We start from the raw sequence: 26,914 nt of genomic DNA, 5'->3' as shown, positions 1-26,914 counted from the left end.
CATTTCCTGTCCATTTATGAATGAAATCAACGTCACAACAATCAACGCACTTCATTTCAACAAATAATAAAAATCGCATAAATTTGCCACCGTTTTACAGTTATTTGTATGTAGCCGTTTTTGATAAATCGTGGTCATTTATTTAATTTTTAAAATTAATTTAAATTGATTTTGAGATAAATGCGCTCAGTTAATTAAAGTTTTATTATAAGCCAAAAGTTTCATTACTGACAACAAAAAATCGTATTAAGCAACAATTAAATTTCATTTAACTTTTATGAACGTTTAAAATTTGAAAAAAATATATACATATATTTAAATAGATACATGTTCATACATATTCTACTCTAGCTTGTCATACGAATATCTGATATATATAAACTTATATTCATCAACATCAATATCAAGTACAACGCTCGATTAGGCAATCTGAATAGATTGCATTCGGGGTCCATTGTAGTTGAAATATTGAACTATAAACAATAAATTTCCGGCTAGATTAGACTAAGAGAAGTAATACGAAAAAAGTACAACATAGGATGTCATAGTACATTTAAGGAGGCCATGGCATAGCACATTATACAATTGTACAAAAGGAAAATTAATTATTGAATTAGCACTTTAAGCTTTGGGGCGGGATCCCAATGAAGCTCTACTTTCAACCGAATCAAAGAGCTTAGAGTCTGTATTAAGCCGGCTTTACCATACCATGCATATCATCCGACACCGCATTTGCAAACATTGAATCTTTTCATAGCCAAACATATCATCAATCTCACTGTCCACGCTTAAACACTTTAAATTAGAGAGTAGTCAGAATATCTCACTTATATAAAAAAAAAAAAAAACTTAATTAGTTTGATCCCATCTAACACAATCCGTTCCATCAAACATGCAAGCTCCAATTGGCTTCACAATATTGAATTTCGTCGACGGCCTAAAAGTATGCAACGAAAATTTAACTTCGATTTGTATATACTCAACTCAGCTGGAACATTGCCACAGAAAGAGAGAGCAATATTTCCAGGCTGAACGCCAACTAAGCAAAGTGACTGAGAAACTGAAGTAGAAGAGAGAGCAAATTGATGTGTTTGTCTCTATATAAAAGAGCTCCGCTGATCGCTTTGCTTATCAGCAAAGCAGAAGCCCAAGGGGGTCTCAAGCGAGTGAAATGACTTTTAGTTCTGGGTCGAACGCGAGCGACGGCAGTTGACGACGGGCATAAAATCAGCTGTGAAAAAAAAACTAATAAAATAATAAATACTACATAAAATTTACTAACAATCAATAAAATGCTGCGAAACTTTGCGAGTGCGAGAAGTAAATTGGCCAGTAATTGGCCACGCCCACAGCGCAACTATCACAGCAAAGTGGGCGTGTGGGGCTATCGGCCAGTGACCAGGCGCGTCTTCAAAGGTATTAATACAAACAAACATAATAAAACGACAATTTATACATTTGTACCTGAAAGTGAATTTTGCTACGAATTTAGAAGTGTAATCAGCTCACAGCTAAAAGATTGCAGCTGCTTTCTTGATAATCTGGCTATATAAAATTTCCAGTGTGTTGAGATAACAATCGTCTTTTTTTTAGCAAGCCCCATTTGATAAGCCGAACAAAGCTAAACACTAAGTGTAATTGTGCTGTAAAATATTTTTCTGGCAGGCGCTGTCCACAACCTCTGACCAGTTCTGTTGATGTCGTGTTTGTCTGTTTATCAATGCGTGTTTGAGTGCAGCCGCAAACCCTTTACCTACAACAACAACAATAAGAGCGACAAAGACAGCAGCCGCATACAAAAACAACAATGCGAATCGCTGTGGACAAACCAAATACAAACAGACGCCGCGCAGCTCAAACATGTTCGATGCGCATGCAATTATCGCCTCGAAGCTCGAACACTTTGCATACGCACATCGAACATGTGTGCAGCAACCTGTTGCAGTTTGTTTAAGTTTGCTCAAACAAAAATTTACGAATATTACAGTAACGTTTAATTATAAAAAACTGCGCAGAAGTTGTATAGCTTCATTAAAATCAGCTTTTAAAACAAAGAAGAAACTAATAAAATAAAATAAGCTCATTTATAAAGTAATTTTCAAATTTATATTTTTATACCCTGAACCCATGGAAAATTGAAAATCAGGGTATAATTGTTTTGTTAAAGTGTGTGTAGCAGGCAGAAGAAGGCGTGGAATATAGAGTATATAATCTAGATCCGGACGATAAACTGAGTCGATTTACCACTTTCTGACCGGCCGTCCGCCCGTCCGTCCGTCTGTTCATCCATACGTCCATCTGTCCGTCTGTCCATATGTGTGACCGCATCGATCTTGGAACCTATAAGATCTAATTTCAAGTTAGCTATCTCACATAAGAGTAAATCTTTTTGAGGTAAGGGAAACAGTTTTTCCTAAGCTATGATTTTTCAATGGAAAACTAACATGACAGCAACGGAGTTTGCCAATAAAGTCAATCATTAGGCTCTGCCATCGGGCTAGCCCATGATTAAAACGATTTTCAGTTGCAAAAACGATGGCCAGCTAAGCAAACCACACGTACGCACATGAATACACATGCGTGTGTACCTATGTATGCGTATGTGTGGGCGCCTGTGCGTGTGTGTGTGCGCGTGTGTGCACAGCAAAATAACAAAGTTGTGCAAACAAAAGCCCAAAAATTGCGAATTGGACTTCTGAGTCTCCAGCCAGGACTTAGAGAGAACCACACAATTGGCAGTGCTCAGTGAATGAGGGTGTAAAGGTGTGTAAAGGTGGGAAAGGGCTAGGTGAGGACTCTTATCAACATGCAAAGAGAGATGAACAGAGAGAGAGGGAGAATGAGAATGAGAAAGGCACGCAATATGACAGAAAAGAAACTGAACTTTTGCACTCAGAAGCTTATGGATTGATATGTTCAACTTTAATCGGTTTAGAGTCAGCTTCCGTATTAGATAATATATATGCAAAATGTGCAGATTTGTTCACAAAAATAATAGTGCTACACTGCACAAAGGTTAATATGTGATATAGTCCATTAGTTGTGGTATAGTTTTTGCAAACGCCTAGGTCAATCATTCCATGCTAGAATCGAGGCAAAATTTAAGTATATAGTTGCCATATATTGTATATGCAGAATGTAAAGTCTGGTTTACCAAGGACCAAGTTAATGGTTTATCTAACCTAAAAATAAAATCCCTTTCAGTACAGGTACAACTTTTTAGATAGCAGACTTAAGTTGGGACACTTCACTAAATAGGCAAATCTTACACCTCTAGCCCCTCACCTTTTCCCATCTTATTTTGAAAGTAAGCAGAACCCACCCGGATATTTCTCTATCTGTACGTGCTCACGGTGGCCAACTTGATCAAATACCGGCGAACAATGGCATGACTTTGACTGAAGTCAACTGGAATGTTGTTTGGCAGTTCCTTTGAGCACTTGTCCTGCACAACCTGCCGGACCACGACGACATGACTCAATTGCTTGTGGACTTGATGCCAGTTTATTGTATGACATCAGCTGCCAGCTGCGAACTGCGAACTGCGAGCTGCGAGCTGCACAATGCACGCTGCGAGCTTCTTTTTAATTCAGTTGACAGCGTCCAATCAAACGGCCAACATCGGCTCGGATTTCTCATCCAACAACCTAGTAGCCATTGCTCAATGGGTGGGATCAAGGACTTGCTTGCACTTTTTTATTGTACGCGCTCTCCTTCCAACTCTCTCCCTCTCTCTCTGTCTATCTGTCTCATATATAACTGTCAGGTTTGCCATTATGTCTGTGCTCTGCTCGTTGGTTCAATAATATTTGCACGCTCAAGATGAAATATCTTCGCCACAAATATCATTCATCATTCATTGTGTGCTTGACTTGCGCAACAACAGCGGCAGGACCTGCATGTCCTGCCACAATAAATTGATTTATTACCAGCAAAATAAAAGGCGAAAAGGAATGTAATTTTGTCAACGCATTGCATAAATTGTTAAAGCATATTACATTTTAATGCATTTTCAAGTAAGTGCTCGGAAAACTGTCAAATGATCCTGCCTGCCTGCGTCAAGCACTTCGTAATCGACTTAGAGTGCACACACACACACACGCACACTCACACTCACACATCCTTTAAGCGGGATAACACTTTGGCACATAAACACCTAAACAGCAACGAGCTATCAACGGCTTAGCCCCCGAAAAAAAAAAATACCATAAAAAAGGCAAACCCCATAAAAAACACACACCAAATACCATATCTCACTTAAATATAGCTGCAAACCAAACATTTATTTACTTAACAACGAAGCTCTAATGCTCTTTAGAGTTAGATATGTAACAAAATAGAAAGAAATTTTTAATTTAATTTTAAAAAACAAAATTTTGCCATAAGCATCAACATTATTTTCGAAATACACTTAGATATAATTTGTAAATTTGTTTTTTTTTTTTTTTTTTTTTTTTTTTAAACCCCCCAAGACTTGCAAGAGCTAATATGCCCGTCTTGACTTTAGCCGCGCATTGAACCTAAGCCCAAATGTTTATGCAATAAAAATAAAAAGCCAATAAATTCGCATAGGCCACACACGTTGGCAATACAATTCGCTCTCTCTCCCCCTCCCTCTCACTCGTTCTCTTTCTTTGTCTCTGTGCATTTACTTTTTAATAATTTATAACTGAGAATGAAAATATATGTATATATATATATTTACGCATGTGTTTCAGTGCCCGAGGAGGTGAAGGAGTCGCGCAATGCACAGGGCAACGTCTACCGCTGGGTGGAGGCATTTCGCCAGCATGGGCACAAATTGGCAGCCGTAAATCCCATCAGCATCAAAGTGTCCGGCGGCCAAAGGTAAATAATGCGGGAAATCGAGCCGTGCCGTGCCAAGTCGAGCCGGGATCCATTTTAAGTATCATATAATTTTGTATATTCGCTTGCCGGCTCCTTTGTATTGTCAATGTGCTATGTGGCCTTTTGCAGCGAGCTGCAGGAATTAAATCCCGCATTTTATGGACTGCAGACACAGCAAACGGTGCGCACCGCTGGCCTCCTCAGTGCGCCGGCGAATGCCCAGAACGTTGCCCAGTTGGAGCAGCTGCTGCGCGACATTTACTGCAGCAGCTCGGCCAGCGCCGAGTTCGCCTACGTCGAGGTAAGCACTCGTATAATTCATATATAAAACTGCTGAGACAGCTATACACAAAAAAAAAAAAAAAAAAAAAAAACTCAAATAAGCGAAACGAAACGAAAGAAATGTAATATAAACCTGCCCGACAGGACACCGAGGAGCGCGAATGGCTGGCCAAGAACTTTGAGTCTCTGTCCGAGCGCCAGCTGCAGTCGACGGAGCGCTGCGAAATCGCCGAGCTGCTAATTAAGTCCCAGGCATGGGATAATTTCATGGCCCTCAAATTTCCCACGGTCAAGCGCTACAGCGGCGAGGGCGCCGAGTCCATGTTGGCCTTCTTTTGGCAACTCCTGCGCGACAGCGTTCAAGGTCAGTTCAGCAGCAAGTCGCTCGCAGCGCTCTCCCAATTGGGTGACAAAATGAAATACATGTGCCTCACCTCATCGGACCCTAAGAGAAAATGTCAACAATAATTGAAGATAATATATAACAAGTCGGGAATTTGAGGCAATTGAAAATGTTTATTAAATGATACTTTCCTGCGGGGATTCAACTAGAACATAGCTCGAACGTCTTCTATCTAAGTGACCCACGATGTTTTTTTGATAGATTTGATTTAAATAGTGTTTCAGCTGTACTTATCTTTAATGAACTTAAGAGACTAACCGAAGAACCTATCCTAACTTAGCTTAAACACTGGTGTCACTGAAGAAACATGCTGAGGTTGTTGAAATTAATGAAGAAGCAGGAAGATGTCTAGGAAGTCTTGAAATAGATAAATGGATATGATAAATGAAATTAGTATGAAGAGTAGTGTAGAGACAACAACAAATAAAAAGGTTAAATAGAAATTGTGATTTATGAATAATTAAATTAGTAAATCACAGATGGATTTCATTCATGTATGGAAGTGCAGTAGAATCGGATTCTAACGAAGCCAACGGCACCGTTGGTAAGACGCTATAACAAAAGTAAGTTTGTTCGGGGATCAGAATTTGTTTAGGCAATAACCGTAACCAGACGCTATAAGCGGAGTCGTTATACTAAGATTCGACTGTATTTCTCCATGCTTCGAAATAAACTGATTAGAATTCTTGGCAATTAAAAATTACATATAAACAGACCTATGTACAAACGATTAAACAAGAATTGCTGGTCAACACACAGCAAGAACAAACTACATCAACTCTCAACAAATTTCTGCCCTTCCATCGCTCTATTTTCCTATCCTTGCCTAACATATCATTTCCGACATTCGGACAGAACATGTACATATATCAAAATCCAAGAACTTCTACAAGTAGAAAGTAATATCCATGCAAAAGTTTGTAGCCAAATTCAGTTTCCAGTTTATTATAGGATCTGTTGCGTAGTTATAACAATAACATTTACACATACATATACAAACATACATACATATACATACATATATAGATACATATATATTTATAAATTTATGTACATACATATATAGATACATATATATTTATAAATTTATGTACGTGCTTATGATATAATCCACGCGTATTTCGCCGCACGCTTGTTTTAACCCTAATCCGATTTTCTTCCAAAAACTTTGTTCCATTGCCATTCGCCCACCTACGCTGACAACAACAACAACAATGACAACAACAACAGCTAACATTGAGCATGTGGTGCTGGCCATGCCCCACCGCGGACGCACCTCCCTGCAGGCGGTGCTGCTGAACATGCGGCCGGCAAAAGTTTTTCGCAAACTCAGCGGCGCTTCGGAGTTTGCCGACGACATTGAGGCCATGTCGGACGTCATAAGTCACTTCCGTAAGTGAAACTTTTATTAGAAATGTATTGCTGGGCGCCGAGGGGGCGATGGCGAAGGGAGGGGTGCTCTTCGGGCAGACGCGACGTATGCGTAATTTAATCAAACCCACATCTTACGCAGATGTTTCGGAGCAGCTCCAAGTGCTTGGCAGAAGCATCAACTTTAGCATGGTGCGAAATCCTTCGCATCTGGAGGTGGGTCTTGGTGCTATGCAAAATCGAGACGGCCCTAACTCCATTTGCCTCTCTTTATCAGGCCGCCAATCCCGTGGCCATGGGCAAGACGCGCTCCAAGCAGCAGAGTCGCAGGGAAGGCGCCTTTAACACAGATTCGGAGAGCGCCGAACCCTTTGGCCAACATGTTTTGAATGTGATCCTCCATGGAGATGCAGCCTTTGCCGGTCAGGGCATCAATCAGGAATGCCTCAACATGGCCTACGTGCCGCACTTTGAGGTGGGCGGCAGCCTGCATCTGATTGTTAACAATCAGGTGGGTTTTACCACACCCGGAGAGCGCGGACGCTCCACCGAATACACCTCCGATCTGGCCAAGACCATTCAGGCGCCCGTCTTCCATGTCAATGGCGATGATCCTGAGGCACTGATACGCATTACCAACCTCGCGTTCCGCTATCAACGCGAGTTCCGCAAGGACGTCTTCATTGATCTGAACTGCTATCGTCGCTGGGGCCACAACGAGCTAGACGATCCGACCTTCACCAATCCACTGGTCTATAAAATTGTCCACCAGCGCCAGTCCGTGCCAGACCTGTATGCTGCAGAGCTGGCCAAGCAGGGCGTGCTCAGCGTCGAGCAAGCTAAGCAAATGCGAGAGCAGTACATGTCCTACCTGAACGAGGAATTGTCCTTGGCGCCCAGCTATCAGCCGCCCGCAAGCTACTTTGAGCAGCAGTGGGCGGGACTGCAGCTGGCGCCCGCCAATGAACTCACCTACTGGGATACGGGTCTGGATTACGGTCTACTGCACTGGATTGGCCAGCAGAGTGTCGCCTTCCCTGATGACTTTGTGAGTAGTAGAATACAGAGAGAGACTGCCGCTTGTATTTTGGGAGGATTTTAACATTTCAAAGAAGTCATTCAGATTTGATCGGAAATTCCCCTTTTCAGAACATACATCCACATCTGCACAAAACGTTTATTCAAGGCAGACTCAAGAAACTGGAGGCTGGCGCCAAAATAGACTGGGCCACCGCTGAGGCGCTGGCCATTGGCAGTCTGATGTATCAGGGTCACAATGTGCGCCTTAGTGGCGAGGATGTGGGGCGTGGCACCTTCTCTCATCGCCATGCCATGCTGGTGGATCAGCAGACCAATGAGATGTATGTGCCGCTCAACCATATGGAAGGCGGCAACGGTGGCAAACTGGAGCTGGCGCACAGCATATTGTCCGAGGAGGCAGTGCTGGGCTTCGAGTACGGCATGGCCATAGATAATCCGCAGAATTTGATTATTTGGGAGGCGCAGTTTGGTGACTTTGCCAATGGCGCCCAAATCATCATCGATGCTTTCATAGTCTCCGGCGAGAGTGAGTACCGGATGGCCATAAGTAAGCTAAAACTTGTTTAATCTCTTCTTCATAAACAGGCAAATGGATGGAATCGAATGCCTTGGTCATGCTGCTGCCCCACGGCTACGATGGCGCGGCCTCCGAGCACAGCTCCTGCCGCATTGAACGTTTTCTGCAGCTCTGCGACTCCAAGGAAACAGCTCCAGATGGCGACAGCGTCAACATTCATGTAGTCAATCCCACGACACCGGCTCAGTACTACCACGTTTTGCGTCGCCAGCTGGCGAGAAATTTCCGTAAGCCGTTGGTGGTGGTAGCGCCCAAGACGTTGCTCCGTCTGCCAGCTGCGACCTCCACACACGAGGACTTCCAGCCGGGCACGCTCTTCCAAAATGTTATAGGTGAGTATGGACGCTTTAGTCCGGAAATCTTTGCAAATCGGTGTGAAGTGAATAAAGCAAAGGAAACTTGGGCTAACCACAAAGAGCATATCATTTCGATTAGGAACATCTAACTCCATATCTGGGAGCCTATTTGTATGTCTGTATGTTTTTCTATATTTTATTCGTGTTGCTCAATAGTATGATTACTTTTTACCTACAGGTAGCGTATGATAAATGCCTCATCTTTCAAAGTAGCTTATTTTGAGTCAGAGAGCACATTTACTGCCCTGACTCGCTTTGACCCATGTTCTCTCACAATTTTCCAGGTGACAGCACTGTGCAGCCGGAACAGGTGCGCAAGGTCATCATCTGCAGTGGCAAGCACTACTACAATCTGGTCGAGGAACGCGCCAAACGTCAGATTCAGGACACGGCCATTGTGCGCCTAGAGTCCCTCTGCCCATTCCCAGTGCAGGAGCTGCAGGCCCAGCTGGCACAATATGGCAATGTGCAGAGTAAGTGCGAACATAAACTTGCAGGGAATACGTTTGTGACATGAAGCCCCCTCTCTCTATCCCCGTCTCTCTCTCTCGCTCTTTATCCCAGGTTTCGTCTGGAGCCAGGAAGAGCATCGTAACATGGGCGCCTGGACATTTGTGCGGCCACGCTTTGAAAATTTAATTGGCAAGCAAGTAAGCACCACCACCCACACACATATATATTTACATACATACATACATACATACATATTTAAACACACACACATGCCCACAGCTCCACTATTGCGGCCGCTGCGAGGCGCCCACGCCCGCCACGGGCATTGGCAAAGTGCATAAACGGGAAGTTGATGAAATTGTTGCAGCTCCATTTGAACTTTAGTGCGATACCGCCGCTGCCGGACACGGCCTTCCCTCCCCCTCCTCTGTTGTCCCCGCGCCATGCGCCCGTCCATATATCACAAAGTACTTTAGCTCAATAAAACTGCCGAAAATAAAGAACAGCAAACACAAATTGTTGTGCTCTAATCTGCACTTGATAGACTTGACTTGGGTAATTCTATGGTGTATCTAGTATCTAGTGTCTAGTATCTAGTATCTAGTATCTAGTATCTAGTATCTAGTATCTAGTATCTAGTATCTAGTATCTAGTATCTAGTATCTAGTATCTAGTATCTAGTATCTAGTATCTAGTATCTAGTATCTAGTATCTAGTATCTATCTAGTATCTAGTATCTAGTATCTAGTATCTAGTATCTAGTATCTAGTATCTAGTATCTAGTATCTAGTATCTAGTATCTAGTATCTAGTATCTAGTATCTAGTATCTAGTATCTAGTATCTAGTATCTAGTATCTAGTATCTAGTATCTAGTATCTAGTATCTAGTATCTAGTATCTAGTATCTAGTATCTAGTATCTAGTATCTAGTATCTAGTATCTAGTATCTAGTATCTAGTATCTAGTATCTAGTATCTAGTATCTAGTATCTAGTATCTAGTATCTAGTGTCTAGTATCTAATATCTAGTATCTAGTGTCTAGTATCTAATAACAATATAATAATAATTTATAAGCTCTATAACACCTCTTTCTACCTGTAACATACATTTTCACATAATAATTATACCCTGATTTCCTATTATTAATGGTTTCAGGGTATTACGATATAAAAAAAAAACACTGTCGCGTGCCATAAAAGGCGGTGGCAGAAAGTTCAATGTGGCATTACATAATAATTTATCGTCAGTGCAAAAAACACGTTGAAACTTTAAGCAAAAGTTTTTAATTACTTAATGTTGCTTTTGTTGTTTCGCATGGCATTTGTGTTCATCGGTCTGTTGTTGCTTTGGACTCATTTCAAAGTCCAAGCTGATGACAGGAAAAGCAAACCCAATAGAAAAAGAGAAAAAGAGAAAAAAAAATGAAACTAAATGAGACAGGAAGACCAGTTAACCTATCGTAAATATTTATTATGTTTATGAAACATTTTACAGACTTTCAATTGAAATTTTTTAAGCAGCGACGTGACTTAACTTAAGTAGTTCTAGATATAAATGTGGTCGTAAATCGGGGATTAGATAGTATAAGGCCTAACATAGGTGGATTACATAGAAAAGAAATTAAGACAAGTGCTTATTTGAATAATTACTACAAACTGAAATGAGTAGAAGAGTGCAAATGGTTTTAATGGAGTTTGGAGTGTGTGTCTAGAGTATATGGAGGGTTTCTACATATAAGGCGATACCAAGGACTCTAAAGATCGGTAAAAAGGATTAAAAAGCCGAACAAACAAAAACAAGGTATTGAAACAAAGTCTCTCATCACGCTTAAATTCTAGATGTTGCAGTTGGCAGAAGCTTAAATGACTTGTCTGCCATAGACCTTCTCTAGAATATTGTAAAAGTCGGTGGACGTCTTATATGCAAAGTACAGAAGTCACATCCAGAACACAAATGCCAAACAAACGGCAACTATAACCATGGCAGTTTCTCGACAATTGGCATTATCCCAGCCACATTCCAGATCAAACTTCAGAGCCTAGAAAGTAGAAGTGTTATGGTTAAAGTACAATCATATCAATATATCACCTATGGAATCGTATATCTTTCACGCAGCTCACCTCAAGTAGCTGCTGTCCGCCTTTATTATCACATCGCGTCTCTCGCAGATCGTCGTCATGGTCATCGCAATTGTGTCTACCGTACACCTGGCAAGGTGAATTCATAAAGGTGCGGAAAACCGTGTCGGTCCAGGTCTGCGAAGAGCAAATATATTGACGACGTTTGCGCTGCCAGAACTCCACCCAACTAAATAAATCAAATATATCAAAATCTTATATTCGAATAAAGTGGAATTTCCTCACATACCCCAAATCGCAATCGCAATTGAGATCCGTGTGCGACATCTTGAGATCGGTGAGAAAAACGCTATTAGGCAGATAAGGCACGGCACCCGTATTTGGATTGGGTATTTTCTTCAAGTTGCGATTGTGATAGCGTATGTCCAGGGATATATTTCGAACGCGACCCATGTGCTTAAAGAAGTTCGGCGGCAGAGCTTGCAGCGAGGTATTGAAGAGCTGCATATAGAGATAAGGCGAACGCATGCCCTGTTCAGGAAAGAAAACGATATGATGCAATATTAAATAATACGGTATATTCTTAGGCCAAAATCAAATGTATTTCAAAGAAATGAAATAGTTATTGCTAGAGCTCATAAATATATATTTTCAGAAATGTAAAACTATTTGCATATATCTATATGATAGATATCTATATCTACAGACAGATTCTAGATAAATCACAATATTCAAAGGAATAAATCTATAATTTTCAATTGCCGAAAACTCACCCGCAATATGTGCTCATTAAGATTTGTGAACTGGGGTCCACTGAATGTAATGTTGGTCAGCTTGGAGGGCAGATGTCCCTCCATTTCGCGCTGCAGATCTGTGGGCATGCCCAGCTGCAGGGTCTGCATTTCCTGCGTTGGTCCAGAGCCCTTCTTCACGATGCGTGTGAAGGGCTGCGGGGCCTCAATCCAGAGCTCACGGATATTGTGATGATGGCGCAGCAGATGGGGTATATTGAAGTGCTCCAGGTGCGAGTAGGCGGTTAGCTTGAGCGAGCGCAAATGGGGCAGCGAGTCGAGGCAGCCATACTCGAAGTAGTGCAAACGGAAATTGGATATATCCAGCATTTCCAGGTCCTCGTTCACGCCGTCGAAGCTGTTGTTGTTCAGCGAGGTAATGGGATTGCCAGACAGCATCAGACGACTGCAGTAAACAGATGCTCAAATCAGTTCTGGGCTGCAGGAGAAACTCTTGCCGCACTCACCGCAAATGGGGCAGGGATTGCGTCATTAAGGGTACGTTGGTCAGGTCATTGTTGGAGAGATCCAGCATGCGTAGATTGGTCATATTACTGGCCAGCTCCTGTGGAATGGAGGGCAGCTCATTGTAGCCCAGTCGGAACTCGCGCAGATATTTCAGACGTATTTCGGGCACCGTGCTTAGAGATACATTCTCCAGGCCGAGCTTAATCAACGATGTTTCCAGACCCATGAATGATTTGTCCATAACCTTAAGATCGCGGTTATGTGAGAGATCCAGAACAGCTAGCTTGGGCATCGTGGCAAATACCGCGTCGTCTATTCTCAGCAAATAGTTGTAGGAGATGTCCAAGTAACGCAGAGACTAAAAGACATAAATAGGAGGAAATTTCGATAGGATTAAATGTAGAGATGGGAGAGCTTGACGAATATTTCGTCCTTACTCACCCTAAACTTATTGGACAGATCCATGCTGTGTATGGTAGAGATAAAATTATTGGACAGATGCAGCTCGCACAGGGTCAATGCGGCTAAGCTGGACAGCGAGGAAGACGGTATCTTCAGTAGCATATTGTGCGAGACATCCAATCTGCAAAAGGGTATATTCAATTAGAAAAGTTACTTGGTGAATTTCTCAGTCATTCACTTTTCCATGCCGCCGTTGTAGAACAAATTGTCTGGCAGGCCACGCAGCCTGTTGTGGGAAAAGTCCACAATGCGCAGGCTATGAACGGGCTTGAATATATCCTGGGGTATGTCAGTCAAGTAGTTGTGGTCAAAGTAGACCAGCTGCAGCTGTTTGGTATTCTTAAAGGCATCAAAGTCCAATTCATGTATCCAATTGTAGCTCAAATCCAGCCACTGCAGATGCGGCATATTGCCAAAGACGTCGCGGGTGGTGTTCTAAAAGAAGAAAGTTTTTAAGATTAATTATAGATACTGACAGAGAGAGAGAGAGAGAGAGAGAGAGAGAGAGAGAGAGAGAGAGAGAGAGAGAGAGAGAGAGAGAAAATACCCACCATAAGCGAATTGTAGCCCAGATGCAGATGGGTCAGCGAGATCTCGGCGGGTCGGAAGTAGCCAGGAAATATGATGGAGATGTTATTGTGCGACAAGTCCAATATCTTGATATTCGAGTGATACATGCCACCTATAGAAGGAAACATTTTAGTATACTGAATATACCAGGAATCTCACTGATCTCCCTTACCATGCTCATTGCGGCCACTCCAAGAGGAGTTGTACATCAGCTGCTTGATTTGATTGTGGCTGACGTTGACATTCAGATTCGACAAGGTGCCCACTTGGTCGAAGTAGTCAAAGTTAAAGTTGGGCAGCTGATTGAACGCCATGTCGAGTATCTCCAGCTTGGGCAGGTTTTGGAAGGACTCATCGGCCAAATTGCTCAGCTTGTTGCCGCGCAGACTCAGATACTCCAGCTCGTCCAGGTTCATGAAGGCGCGTCGCTCCACCTTGTCAATCTTATTGTCATCCAGCTGCAGCTTGCGCAGCGCTTCCAGATCGAAGAACGTGTGCTGCGAAATGGATGTGAGATGATTGAAACGCAGCGAGATCTCCTCCAGCTTGGAGTGTATGTCGCCCTGGAAAGTGCCCTTGAGCACCTGCTCAATGCGATTGTCGTGCAGCTCCAGCAAACGCAAGTTCTTCAGAAAATGGAAGCTCGTGTCGCTCATGGTGCTAATATGATTGTTGCTAAAGTCCAGCTCCTGCAGGGAGGTCAAATGGCGCAGGGGCTCGGCGGGCAGGGCACTGCCGGAATAGCCATGGGCCATCTTTAGCGAAATGAGAGAGTGTCCGATCTGTAAGGAGAAGACACCATTCAGTAATTCGTTGCAGTCACTCCCCCAATTACTCCCACCTCATGGAATGCATCGTTCTCAATGCTGGAGATTCCATTCTCACTGAAGTCCAATCGCTTCAGACCACGCACATGCTTAAAGGCGTGGGACTGAATGCCCGAGAGGCTGGCGCGTGTTATCTGCAAGTCCTCGAGCTCAACGCCAAAGTCCTTAAAGTCCTCCGGACCCACAGAGGTGGTGCCCATGCGCGAAATGGACAGCGAGCGCATGTTCCGCATTCTGGTCATACTTTTTGAAAATAAATACAAGATCGATTTGCTCGGGTAAAGGGTGTGTGGGGAGCAGGAACTCAATTGTGCTGGGGTCCACTTACTTGCGTAGCGTTTGCAAATTGGTCGGATCATTGCGATCTCCACTGAGGTCCAGCTTGAGCAGCGTATAGTGCATGGCATTAAACGTTTCCGTGGGCTTCGGGATTTTGATCTTATTGTCGCGCATGCTAATGACCCTGTAATGGGCACAGAACGGGTGGATTGGTTTCGTCAATTATAGCCGCTTATTGTTATATCGTTTCTCGTCACGTTCTTCGAAACCGGGTCACACACTTAGCCCACATTGGCGAAGCCCCACATTGTAGGGTACCGGACAATCGGATTAGGGGCTGATTTTTTTCCTTCTTCTTCTTGTTTCTTCCAACCAACTCACCTCAAGACATCGAAATTGTTGAATAGCTTGTGATGCAGCTTGGTTAAATTGTTGCCAGACAGATCTAAAATCTGTAAACTGTTCACCAGACTATCGAAAGCCATGGGCGAGATATTGGTCAGACCACAATAGCGCATATAAATCTCACGTATCCGAGCTGGCTTGAAGGCATCGTCCTATAAAAAAAAAAGTAGAGTATTTATATACCTAATCCACTGTCTGGCAGCACCCACCTTAAGCGTATGTATGGGATTGCCATCGAAGAAGGTTCTATTGACTGTATCGAAATACTTGAACGAGTTCGGCGGCAGCACTTCTATGTGATTATACTCCAGGTGCAGATTGTCCAGGTTCAGTTTGGTGCTAGCCTTTATGTCGTAGGTCTCATTGCCGCTCAGTGACCAAATGACATTGTGTGATATATCCAAAGTGCGCAGGCTCTTCAGCGGGCCCAGTGCATCATAGGGTATCTCCGACAGTATATTGTCCGTGAGCAGCAGACGCGTCAGTCTAGGCATTCCATCCACAAAGACATTCGGATCGATCTCGAATAGATTATTGCCGCTCAAATCCAAGGTCTCCAGATTCAGCAGACCCGAAAAACTGTGCGACATGAGCATGGAGATGCAATTCTCGCCCAGAATCAAAGTTTGCAGCGATTCCTCCAACCCACGAAACGAATCGTGGTGAATGGTCGTTATATGATTTTGAGATAGATCCAGAACTCTCAGCTTTTGCAGGTGACGCAACGACTTTGAGGGTATCTCAACTAGATCGTTCTGTGGCAATATGAGCTCCCACAGGGATCGCTCCAAGCCGGTAAAGGCATCATCTGGTATTTCAGTCAAATGATTGCCCGAAATCTTAAGTCGATACATGCCCGTCGACTGTAGAAAGTAGGGCTCGATCTCGCGCAGACCCGTGTTTTCCATGTGCAGCATGAAAACCTATTACAGAGATTAGCTCAACTGCAGTATAACGATTGAGCTACACCTACCTTGGACTGGTTAACCATGCGCGGCAGTGCAGGGAATGGCACATTCTTGCAATGCACAATGCCCAGATCTGTCGAGGATTTGCTGCATGTGCACATCACATTGTATGTGCACGGCGGGTAGCGAGTCTCCTCCATCTCGCGACTGAACAACGAGGCACGCGCTAAGGACATCCATATCATGATAATAAGCGTTATGGTTAGAAACGCATAGCCGAACTTAAAGAAGAACTCCAGACCCTGAGAAAGAGTTGAAATGGATGGATAACCAGTTGAAGTCTTAGGGATTCATTGCGGCAAAGCCAGATTGTAAATACAATATTTAAGGAAGTGCTAAAGTCTGTTGGCTTTGAGGGGCTTCGCGTGGTTTTTGGCTCTTTCTTTAGTTTTCTTTGTTTCGTGGTCAAGCGAATAATTCAACCCTTGAGCAAAAAAGAAAGAGAAGGCTTGCACTTTTACGGTACGTGCGTAGGGTATTAAATGTCCTCTATCCTTTTTATGTATTCCACATTTAGTATTCAATACACTGCCAGAGGATTCTACATTTTGCAAGGCTTTCACGGTAAATTTGGCTTCCTCAGTTAGAGAATATCTGTACATAGCAGGATAACGAAATTTGCTAATATACTTATTTAGTAAGACTTTAAGGAAAACCAACATAATAATTGGACTCATTATTGCTGAATAAATATAGTTCTCTATTAGATTGATCCAAAATATCGAAAAGTCTGCACTGATTATTCAACAGAAAGTGTTGCTTTCCAGAAATACAAAATACTAACACCTATCAACAGTGAAGTTTTCAGCTTTTAGTATTTCATTCTATAGTTTTCTAAATTATTTTAATCCCAGTAATTGAGACGCATTCTCATATATAACTCGCTTTAGATAGTTTCAGTCTGTTATAAGCAATTCATAATTCTTTTTTTGAATAAGAATAGGTCTAAGAAAATGTACTCTTCACCACGACACAAAAATTTTTTTCTTTTTTACGATAACTCATGAACATCTACATAAATTTTCTCAGGAAGTACATATACCAAGAAAGTCCTTTGTAGGTATCAATTGATAGTTTTTATATTTCTATTAAAAATGGTATATTAGATTAAGTTAGTTTTTTTTATTAACAGAAGTAATATTTCTTTAACAATCCAGAGATTGTTTTTCTTTTTTCTCCATATATGCACTGTCTTGTATAATACACACCATTTTGTTAATTGGATTATCGGTGCGCGATAATTGGCATTTAGACTGTAGTTAAATTAAATAAATGAACAAGGCTTTCTTTTGCTTATTTTTGCATATATTTATTTATAACTATGCTTGGCACAGGATGTGCGTCACTTTGTTGAAGCCTTGTGAACTTGCAGCCGAATGTGTGCGCCAACAAATAATCCTTTTGTTTTTCTTTATTTTTTCTTTTCTTAAATATATTTGTATAATTGCCGTTTTAAAGCGCGACACGTCCGAACCGCAGCGCGTTCCACGCACGTCTGAGACTTGAAAATCAATCGGGCTAAGCATTTGTCGACGACAGACTGGAGCATTGCACTAATTGGATTGTAACATTTTTGGGGGCTGTTTGCCGTGGCGCCAGCTGCACATGAGCTGGCCATTGGGCACACGTTTGGGCCGATTTATAGCATTACTTAACGCTTGGCTGCAAATATGCTCATTTCCTCGCCGTGTTTGCACTTTGTTTAGAATATGCCAAGCAAAACGCACGCTAATTGTGTTTACTATCAGCATTTGAAATAAATAGATTTAGAACCTTGAGCGATCCAAGACAATTGCATGGATTAAAACTTGTAAGTATTCAGACGACATGATTTTGGTCTGCGGCTCTTGCAGTGCGATAAGCAGGTTGTAAGGTTAAGCGACAAATATTTATGATTAAATACACAATAAATGATACAAATAATTAGACAAAACAAAACATCAATTTCTATTTGAGCGTGCGAATTTTTCGGTAGAGCCAACAATGATAGGTACGCTCCTTGACCAGCTCCTTATCTGCAATAAAGAGTATACGAAATTCATATATAAATATCTTATATTTATAGAAAAGAAAATGAAAAGTTTGTGCTTCAACTAACCGTCGGACTGAAAGCATTTCGCCAGCTCAGGCGGACAAATGTTTTCTAAATTAAAATAAAACGTGGTCGTGTTCTCCCTATATTTGTTCTGTGACTTCATTGTTATTTGGCGTGTGTGTGGATCCTTGCCATCCAAGTGTTCGCGCACATAATGCGCAGATAGCTGAATGCCAGCCACATCGCTTAAATTATCATCAATGCTCTCCACCAGACGCGGCTGCTTGTTCAACAGCTGAGTGCAGACATCAGCGTAAACTGAATAAATAAATATTATATATGAATATTGACATTAGGATAGATTGCTCAGCAAGTGCACTAACCGTTGGGTAAATTCAAGTTCACATGTATCATCAACAGATGCTCCAACGTGCAGTGTATTTGAAACAGCTTGGATATTTGCAGCATGCTCTCCTTCTCATTAAAGTTACTATTCTTAAAGCCAGACAAATCGCCATTCTGATAATTGGCGCCGGTTTGCTTGCCGCCCGCGGTGTTGTGCAGCAGCGTCTTGCGTATGCCACCACCACCACCACCACCCGGCGCATCACCTCTCATGGCATTATGCAGCGATTTGCGCAACTTGGATAGATCATTCGTTGAGGAGCCATCGATTATGTCGGAAGTGACCGATTCACTGCTACCTTTTAACAAACTAATACTGCAAATTTTGCTCTCCGTAAAGATGAACTCGTAATCCTTGTGAACCTTCTCCAAACCGATTTCTAACAACAATTCCAAAGGCTCCGTACCGCTCAGGCAGGGCATGGCCAAGCGACTGTTGGCCAAATTTGCAATGATTTCAGCCAAACGATTTTTATTTGTTGGTGTGTTCTGAAAATATGGAAAGAATTAGTTTGATAGCAAGGATTCTGTAATCAGGTTAGGTACCACAATATTGCAGCGCACAGCGCATTGAAAGAGGATGTTGAAGGCTAGTTTCAAATCCTTGTAGCAAGAGCAAGCTGTTGAAGGATAAAATGATTAGCATAAGCAATAAATACAAAATGCCTGAGATACACTTACATTTGAGCAACTCCCACAGTTTGTCGGTGAGATCCATGAGCCTGCGCAGCTTGGCGCGCTGCACCACCTCCTCAATATCATACTCCGCATGGCCATCCGTAAAGACGTCCGTAAAGCCAGAAACCTCAGTCATTGTTTTGTTAATGGATTCACGCAGTTCGTCCATGTCAATGCCGCTGCCACAACGATAGACCGGTTCCCGTTGCACACCCACCCGCTCATCGTTGTGATAGCTAACGATGTCTTCGCGTATGTACGCTAGGATGCGCAGCTGGTTCATGAAGTCCTCCGTCAGAGGGCCGCAATCGCCCACGCGAAATGCCTGATTTAATAACACATTGCAGCCGCTCAGATTGATGAGCAACGGCAGTGGCGCCGGCGTCGACCAGCTGCATAGTATCGTCATGTGCGGATTAATCTGATAGTTGTTCTCAATGTATGTCTCTAGTTGTGCGCCTGCGCTTAGTCCGTGCTGTCGCACCAGAGACTGGGATGACACCATATAGGCGGGCATTACGCCCGAATAGCTGACTATGCCGCGAGAGAAGTGCGTCGGATGGTATTCGTATTGCAGTAGCAGCGTGTGACCGAAGTCGCTCCCATCGCAGAGAAACCAAACGGAGCCCTGACCATCGGCCTGTTGAAACGATTCTGTACAGATGATCGCACGCGCTTTATCGGCCGGCATGCCTCGATGATATTCCTCATCCGGTTTCCAAGGATTCCGATTGACTATATTCAGATCCAGCGAGAGATCGGCAATAGCATCCACAATACAGTCGTCTTTCAGCGGACTGCCAGTTAGATCCAAATCTGTATTGGGTGATCGACGCTCCGGTTTCAGTAGCAACTTGGTGGGCGTGGTCGTCGTAATGCCGCCACTGCGATCCTCCTTGTAGACAAAAACAATTTTATTTGCTGATTCGCGCGCACCAACTAATCTAGTTAAATAACTTGGCGGCACACTATATGTGATAGTATGATTATCACCATATTTACGCATCAACTCAGCGTAAATATTTGCCAGATTAACATGCATTATGTATAAATAAAAAAAAGTTCACTTTATACTTGATATGCCGCCTTAATTGAAGTAAAATGGCATCTAGAATCTTAACATTTTGCGGAACTGTTAATAACAGTGAATCTGAAAAATTGAATGGAAAATGCCGTTACTCAGTTAAGACATTGTGTTCCATAACGTGATGTTAAAAAGCATGTAAAAATTCCAAATGATTATATTCACTTACAAAATAATTCAATTAAAGCAATACTTTAAAAAGTGAATATTGCAGCTTTTTTGGCTGCAATTGGCAGACAACAGACTTATTTAGCCCACTTCAAGCGGCAAGTTTGATTTGGGGTTGCCTTGAATCGGATTATCGATGCTACCATGAACTACAAGACAAAAGCTAATTGCTACACTTAAATATATGCGCGCGGCACATATTGTTATCGATAACCATTTGCGGTTCGCACGTGTTGGCTTTGTTTTTATTTAGTCAACTTCTCTTAATAATATAATATAATATAATTTTAAAGCATGGCTGACTTTGAATTACAAGACAGTGGCTCAGAATTCGATTCAGAGGACAATTCTGATGCTGAGGTATGTAAATAACACTATTAAGAAAGTCTGCAATTATTTATGATTTACAATTTCAACAGCTGCAAGCGGCTTTCGAGCGTGGAGATCTAAAACCTGGTCTTAATGTTGAGTTCAGCGGACAACGAAATAAAATAAATGATATAGTAAGTTAAACTAGTGGGACTTGAACTATTGTACTAAAATTTATCAATACTCCCAGACCAAACTGTTGGCCAAAGCTCACGCCATACGCCTGGATCTACCATGGGTGGAGCGCCTGGATATGATCAACAATTTGGCTCCTCTGGCACCCGAGCTGGCTGTACAGCTCGAAAAGCACGAACAGAAACGTGCGAATCAGTTTAAGGGAAATGCCAAAATACCTTATGTTCGACCCGAAGAGGATCCCGTCCTAAATGACTTTAAGCGTGAAATGTTGTTCCATCGCCAGGCACAAAGTGCGGTGCTGGAGGGAATAAAGCGACTGCACGAGCTGGGTATTAAGACGCGTCGTCCCGATGACTATTTTGCCGAAATGGCCAAGTCGGACGAACACATGCAAAAGGTACGCGCCAATCTAATGGCCAAACAGCAAGGACAAGCCAAATCCGAGCGCATCAAACAAATACGCGAGCAACGAAAAATGGGCAAAATGCTGGCCAAGCAGACCAAGGTGCAGCGCGAAGCTGAGAAGAAGGAGATGCTCGATAAGCTGAAGAAATTCCGCAAGGGCAAGCTTAAAAATCTGGACTTCCTTGAAGATGCTAAAGCCTTAGAGTCCAAGCAGAAGCAATCGGCAGACAAACGCAAGCTGCGCAACAAAAAGTTCGGATTCGGTGGCAAAAAGAAGGGTCTCAAACGCAACACCAAGTCGTCGGCAGCTGGTCTTGACTCAGAGAAATCCACACGTCGTCAACGCGGCGTCAAGGCCGGTGCCTCGGTCAACAAACGGCTGGGCAAATCCAGGCGCATGAAGGCTAAGGGCAGAAAGTGAATCAGGATTAAGGGACAACAAAACTAGATTTATAAATGCCTTCGTTTAGATTTATTATAACTAAATACATTTCATATGTACATAAAAGTGTATGCTATATATCAATTATATATATATATATTTCAACTACTCCGCTTGCTTATGCTTTTTTTTCTTTTTCTTTGATTTGACAGCCGGCGCAGGTTCGCTTTCTATGCACTCAATAACCAACTCCCGCTTCTTAGACTTCTTTGTTGGCTCTTGCTCCAGCTCAATCGCATTCATCTCAGGCTGCTCTTCATCGACCTCTTTACATTTATTCTTCTTTTTCTTCTTTTTAATTTTATTCGACTTCTCAGCTTCCTCACCAGCTGTCTGCACTTGTTTTCCCTGCAGCTTGGCCAACATTTCGCGCTCCTGCTGCTCTATGCGCGCCAGCTTGCCGCTCAATTTGAGTCCATGGCGTGCGCCTTTGTGAGCTGTCCGACCGCCACATGCCTGGAATAGTTGCTCATCGGTCAGCACTTGCACTTTGGCAACAGCAATGTCCTCCACCTTGATTCGTTCCTCGTTCTCCACTTCGCCACCCTCTTGGGTAAGAAGCGCAGATTTTAGGAAATTACCATACACGGCTCCACTGTAAGAATCTTTTTGCTGATCCTTGGCCTTTTTCAATTTACGCGCCGAATAGCCCTTGGTTGAAATTTCCACAGCCTCTTGGCCAGCTTTGCGCGCTGTGCTCACCTGACCATTCTGCTCCACTTGAACAGATACATTTGATGCTGCCTCGTTGAAGCAACGCTCCCACCAGTGATCATTGAATTCTGTGGCGCGATCAACGCCCAGGCCAGCATTATCAAATTTTAGACTCGCTTTCAATGGAGCCGCTATGCCATTATTGTTTTTACCTAAGCCATCGCCTTCTTTCCAACCGTATTTACCCAAAATCTTCTTCCCAAAATCCATGAACAATGTGGTTTTTATTATTGTAAATTTATCGGTTACATATTTCCAAAGTAATCGATAGTCCGCAACAGCGTGTTTATGCCACAATGCAGGGCTGTATTTTAAGCGGCAAAATTTAAACATGCGAACGGGCTGGAATCATACGAGGTTTTCTACCTAAAATTTGTTGTACAAATCTAAATATCTATAGAATATCAAAACTACAAATCATCTTTCCTTAACACATTCAGTTTTCCTTTATTTCATATTCCTTCAAATACCAATATTTCTCGTTACTCTAGCCAATAAAACAAACCCCACTTTATTCGATTATGTGACAATGATTAAGTGGCATTCAAGAAATAATTTAACAAATAGAAAAACATGTTTTAAATACAATAAACTTAAAGAAACGTTATCAGTACGCGCCACATAATTCAAAAAGTGTAGAAGACGACACAAAAGCAAACACTCCACGCCCTCGCCAACAGCCGGTCTCAATTGGCTACGAGAGTTGGTTGCACGTGCTGCCGCTGCCGCCGCGACAGTCTGATGTTGCTGTTGTCAAGGCTATTGAGGGGAGAGAGAGCCGAGGAACACGGACAACCAACTCACAGAATGATGGAGAGGGCGCATCATGTCGATTTCTGTGTAGTCACCTGCGTGTGGGGTCTGCTGATGCGGTGTGAATTTGAAGCTTGCATGGATTAAAATTTAATTTTAATGTTTACAATTTCAATCTCAACTTTTTGTTTATATCGTGTCTTCGTTATGTCTATCTCGATGCACTTCTGCCGAGTTTATTCCAATGTATTCTTTTTTATTAGCAGTTTGTTGTTTTTTCTTCCTATTTTGGCTTAAACTTAAATCGATGATGTGTTGAATCTGCGCGATGATCTTGTTCTGCGATTGATTTAGGCGATTACTACAGTTTCGAATGTTTTTAAAAAACAAAATTACATATATTATGTTGTTGTTGTTGTTATTTTATAATTAGATAGTACAGGATGTTGTTGCCTATCAATCATTTATCAATTATAATCGAAAAACGTTGTTGGTGTTGGTTGCTTATTTGTTGAAGTTGTTGTTTCTTCTTTACTTTGCTTTCTCGTTGCCCCTGACTGTCGCTAGCATGCAGATGGCCATCGGGATAGATAAATACCCCAAATGCCCACATCAACATACACACCGACAAACAATTGCACGGAAAATTGAAGGACGAGTAGCGGCGCTTAGAAGGCGAACAGCAACAGGAAGGCCATCATAAGACAGAACAGACCCATAGCCTCAGACAGGGCAAAACCCAAAATGGCGTACGAGAACAGCTGCTGTTTCAACGATGGGTTTCTGGCATAACCAATGATGAGGGAACCGAATACTGTTCCGATACCAGCACCTGTTGTATTGGTCAGATAGCGAGCGATTTATACAGAAAAAAGAAAAAGAAATACAGAATAGATTAATCAAATTGTACAGATATTAAGAAGATTTATATGGAAACCACATCGGCAGTTGCCGATGGAAACTCGCTTCTTCAGCGAGCAGCTATATACCATATGCAATGGAAATCCTCTGCCAGTTAGTCCATACTCATCTGCTTTAGGGTGACCAGTCAGTCACAGATTAGTCTGAATTGAGTTCTACGCACCTCAGAGTTGAGGTTTGCAGCAAGCACATCGCACTAAAATTGCTGGCCACGAAAGCTTTCAATGCAACATGGCCGGCGGCAGGTTATGCGGCAACAGCCATGCTGCAGCATTTCTGGTACTTTCGCCTTGTGATTACACAAGTTTCCTGCTAGGAAATGAAGCTCCACGACACACAATCACCTTTCAGCTTTTGAGCGTTGTTACGGCAACAAGGGAGCTTTGACCAAATCTCAGACCTTCCCGGGGCAATCATAAGAGTAATCAGATACTCGTTGTGTGTGCCCCAGATGCTAGATTGTAACTGACTGAAGAAGAGTATGTGACCGTTGGTTAGGAGAATTCAACATAGCATATACAGTAATAAAGATCGGACAAATCGAAAGCTTAACGAAAACCAATACGAACCGGAACCAGCGACACCGACTGTTGCAGCACCAGCACCAATGAATTTGGCAGCCGAATCAATGTCACGCGTGACTGGCGAGGTCTGGAATGACCTGATCTGTGGCAGTAATGCTACGGGGGTTGTGTTCTGAGCGGCCAAAGTTTGGCTCTGGCTGATGACGGCGCTGCTCAATGGTCGCAAGTATTGCTTGGAGTTGGCGAGGAGCTGCAATAAGAGAATAGGGAAAGGTTAAATTATGTAACTAGATAAGCTGACAGTTTAGTTTCATCTTTCATGTGAGATAAAAAGAAAATTGTTATTGTTGTGGTTGTTGTAGGCTTTGCGCGTTGACATTTTGCATCCCATTGCCAAGTTATGCAATGCGTTAAGCAATTTGGATTTTAGCCATTTGGCAGTTTGTTGTTGTCATTGAAAAAGACGGCAAATAAATTTAATAATTATCGCTGCTTAATGTTGTCAATTAATTTTTTTTAATTAGAGTATTGATCTATATAGCTTCAACGGAATAGATATGAGAGCTTTCACCGGTTCTAACCTCAACCATTATCAGTAACAAAGTTACTATAACTTGTTATACAATGCTTACACTGCATTTCAATCGCTTAATTTTATTCCAGAATAAATCGAATTTTATAAAAGTCTGTCGCATATGCGTTTAAATTGCTTTGCATTTTTATAGATTAAAAAGTTGCAGCTATGAAGAGCACATAACCTCAATTTTTGCTTTCAACTTATGTAACTGTATGTGTTTTCCATTGGAATTCCAAGTCACCACAGTCGCAGCATAGATATTTTTTGTTAGCACAATGAAAATCGATGCGGCTAAGAATTATGTAATTAGCAACAAAAAAATCACATAACTATTTATCTCACTGAAAGAGTTAACACGTTTTCTACTTACCGCGGTCCTGGCAACGGGAGCAATGCGAGAGACTGTCGACACGAACATTTTTAGTTGAATTTTAATTGGCGTTTCGCACAAAATTGAAGCAAGCGCACGGAGCTCTGCAAAAGATATAGATGTAGATTTTTTGTAAATATATATTTTTATTTATATATATGTGTAAATATATAATTGTTGCGAATCGGTGCCGCAAACGCCGCTGCCCGCCTGCAAGTTGCTGTTGGTTACGTAATGGGAAAAAATGTATCTATCCACACAAATTAGAAGAATTCTCAATTAAATCGGAAACACAAATCAATCGGAACTCAAAATTCGAGCTAGTTTCACTTAATTATCTTAAACTAACACTAATTTTCTTCAAATCGTTGAACTTTTCTAGTGACGCAACGACTTCACACAGTAACACTGACAGTTCTCTTCATACGCCCGTGTGACATCTTGCATGAGTGTGTGCGTGAGCCGCAAGATGGCGACATTGAACACGTTTGAAAAAATGTTATTTTCACTTGTTTTTTTAATCTTCACTCTATTTCACTAATTATTATTAAAAACAATTGTATTTTGAATAATTATTTTCTTGCATTTCCATTCGAAGCTGATTATTCAACCAGCAGCAGCTGCAGGAGGCATGGTGGGGGCGCTCCACATTTTTAATTTCAACGAAAGATATGCGTCCAACTCACTTCGAACAAACCCTTAACAACAGTGGAACCGTATTAAACGCGAATTTTTACTTTACCCTACAGTCGTCGTGCAATTCTTTGCTGTGGTGAATTGGAAGTTCATCTGGAAAGTCAGCGAGCGCATGAGTGCATATCGATAACAATATGTATATTTTACAAAATAGCGGTGCTACCACCAAAGAACCTATGCCTGCTTTTTAGGCATAAATCATGTTTAGTTAAAAATGATTTCTGCATATTTTACTTAAATGGATATTAAAGTCTTACATGTATACATATTACAAATAGTTTTCTGAGTTAACAGGCACGCAATTACACACGTATGACATGCAATGGCAAACGTTCGAGGGAATATGTCTTGAAGTTCTAACTTTAATTTCTAGGCATTCGCAATTCTATTAATGTAGATGAAATTATTATTCTATTTACCTTTATATAGGGAAATTAATTATGTTATCAATTATCT

General features: G+C 42.1%; 6 protein-coding genes across 7 annotated transcripts; 2 read left to right on the top strand and 4 right to left on the bottom strand.

The window, feature by feature from the left end:
• Positions 1-1,168: 1,168 nt before the first annotated feature.
• LOC6574779 (probable 2-oxoglutarate dehydrogenase E1 component DHKTD1 homolog, mitochondrial) lies at positions 1,169-9,847 on the top strand. Its single transcript, XM_002000771.4, has 12 exons — positions 1,169-1,416; positions 4,719-4,848; positions 4,978-5,149; positions 5,275-5,494; positions 6,764-6,925; positions 7,047-7,120; positions 7,182-7,952; positions 8,054-8,471; positions 8,531-8,854; positions 9,163-9,351; positions 9,443-9,528; positions 9,611-9,847. The coding sequence occupies exons 1-12, from the start codon at positions 1,293-1,295 to the stop codon at positions 9,713-9,715; spliced, it is 2,775 nt and encodes a 924-aa protein (XP_002000807.1). The 5' UTR covers positions 1,169-1,292; the 3' UTR covers positions 9,716-9,847.
• A 933-nt stretch (positions 9,848-10,780) lies between these two features.
• On the bottom strand, positions 10,781-17,476 carry LOC6574778 (chaoptin). 2 transcript variants are annotated; one of them, XM_032728182.2, is made up of 15 exons: positions 17,388-17,476; positions 16,185-16,421; positions 15,421-16,134; positions 15,188-15,363; positions 14,856-14,990; positions 14,542-14,770; positions 13,873-14,482; positions 13,682-13,812; positions 13,309-13,565; positions 13,110-13,251; positions 12,668-13,026; positions 12,183-12,606; positions 11,699-11,940; positions 11,452-11,638; positions 10,781-11,369 (listed from the first exon to the last, which is right to left on the bottom strand). In XM_032728182.2, the coding sequence occupies exons 1-15, from the start codon at positions 17,388-17,390 to the stop codon at positions 11,268-11,270; spliced, it is 3,948 nt and encodes a 1,315-aa protein (XP_032584073.1). In that variant the 5' UTR covers positions 17,391-17,476; the 3' UTR covers positions 10,781-11,267. The 2 variants fall into 2 exon arrangements, with proteins under 2 accessions (XP_032584073.1, XP_002000806.3); XM_002000770.4 differs by having other exon boundaries at positions 14,542-14,761.
• A 96-nt stretch (positions 17,477-17,572) lies between these two features.
• LOC6574777 (protein zwilch) lies at positions 17,573-20,447 on the bottom strand. The gene is made up of 5 exons (XM_002000769.4): positions 19,301-20,447; positions 19,166-19,239; positions 18,598-19,108; positions 18,278-18,532; positions 17,573-18,194 (listed from the first exon to the last, which is right to left on the bottom strand). Exons 1-5 carry the CDS (start codon positions 20,337-20,339, stop codon positions 18,127-18,129), a joined length of 1,947 nt encoding a protein of 648 aa, XP_002000805.1. The 5' UTR covers positions 20,340-20,447; the 3' UTR covers positions 17,573-18,126.
• Positions 20,448-20,758: 311 nt separating this feature from the next.
• LOC6574776 (probable rRNA-processing protein EBP2 homolog) lies at positions 20,759-22,011 on the top strand. The gene is made up of 3 exons (XM_002000768.4): positions 20,759-20,909; positions 20,969-21,052; positions 21,109-22,011. The coding sequence occupies exons 1-3, from the start codon at positions 20,844-20,846 to the stop codon at positions 21,880-21,882; spliced, it is 924 nt and encodes a 307-aa protein (XP_002000804.1). The 5' UTR covers positions 20,759-20,843; the 3' UTR covers positions 21,883-22,011.
• Positions 21,907-22,873, bottom strand: LOC6574775 (G patch domain-containing protein 4). The gene has a single exon (XM_002000767.4). The coding sequence runs from the start codon at positions 22,825-22,827 to the stop codon at positions 22,009-22,011; it is 819 nt and encodes a 272-aa protein (XP_002000803.1). The 5' UTR covers positions 22,828-22,873; the 3' UTR covers positions 21,907-22,008.
• An 879-nt stretch (positions 22,874-23,752) lies between these two features.
• LOC6574773 (ATP synthase lipid-binding protein, mitochondrial) lies at positions 23,753-26,551 on the bottom strand. The gene is made up of 4 exons (XM_002000766.4): positions 26,449-26,551; positions 25,763-25,866; positions 24,861-25,065; positions 23,753-24,202 (listed from the first exon to the last, which is right to left on the bottom strand). The coding sequence occupies exons 2-4, from the start codon at positions 25,808-25,810 to the stop codon at positions 24,039-24,041; spliced, it is 417 nt and encodes a 138-aa protein (XP_002000802.1). The 5' UTR covers positions 25,811-25,866; positions 26,449-26,551; the 3' UTR covers positions 23,753-24,038.
• Positions 26,552-26,914: the final 363 nt, after the last annotated feature.

The sequence above is a fragment of the Drosophila mojavensis genome, unplaced genomic scaffold (assembly GCF_018153725.1).
Source record: "Drosophila mojavensis isolate 15081-1352.22 unplaced genomic scaffold, ASM1815372v1 contig_231, whole genome shotgun sequence".
NCBI lineage: Eukaryota > Metazoa > Arthropoda > Insecta > Diptera > Drosophilidae > Drosophila > Drosophila mojavensis.
Note: the sequence above shows the minus strand (reverse complement) of the source record. Positions and strands in the feature narration are given on the sequence as shown.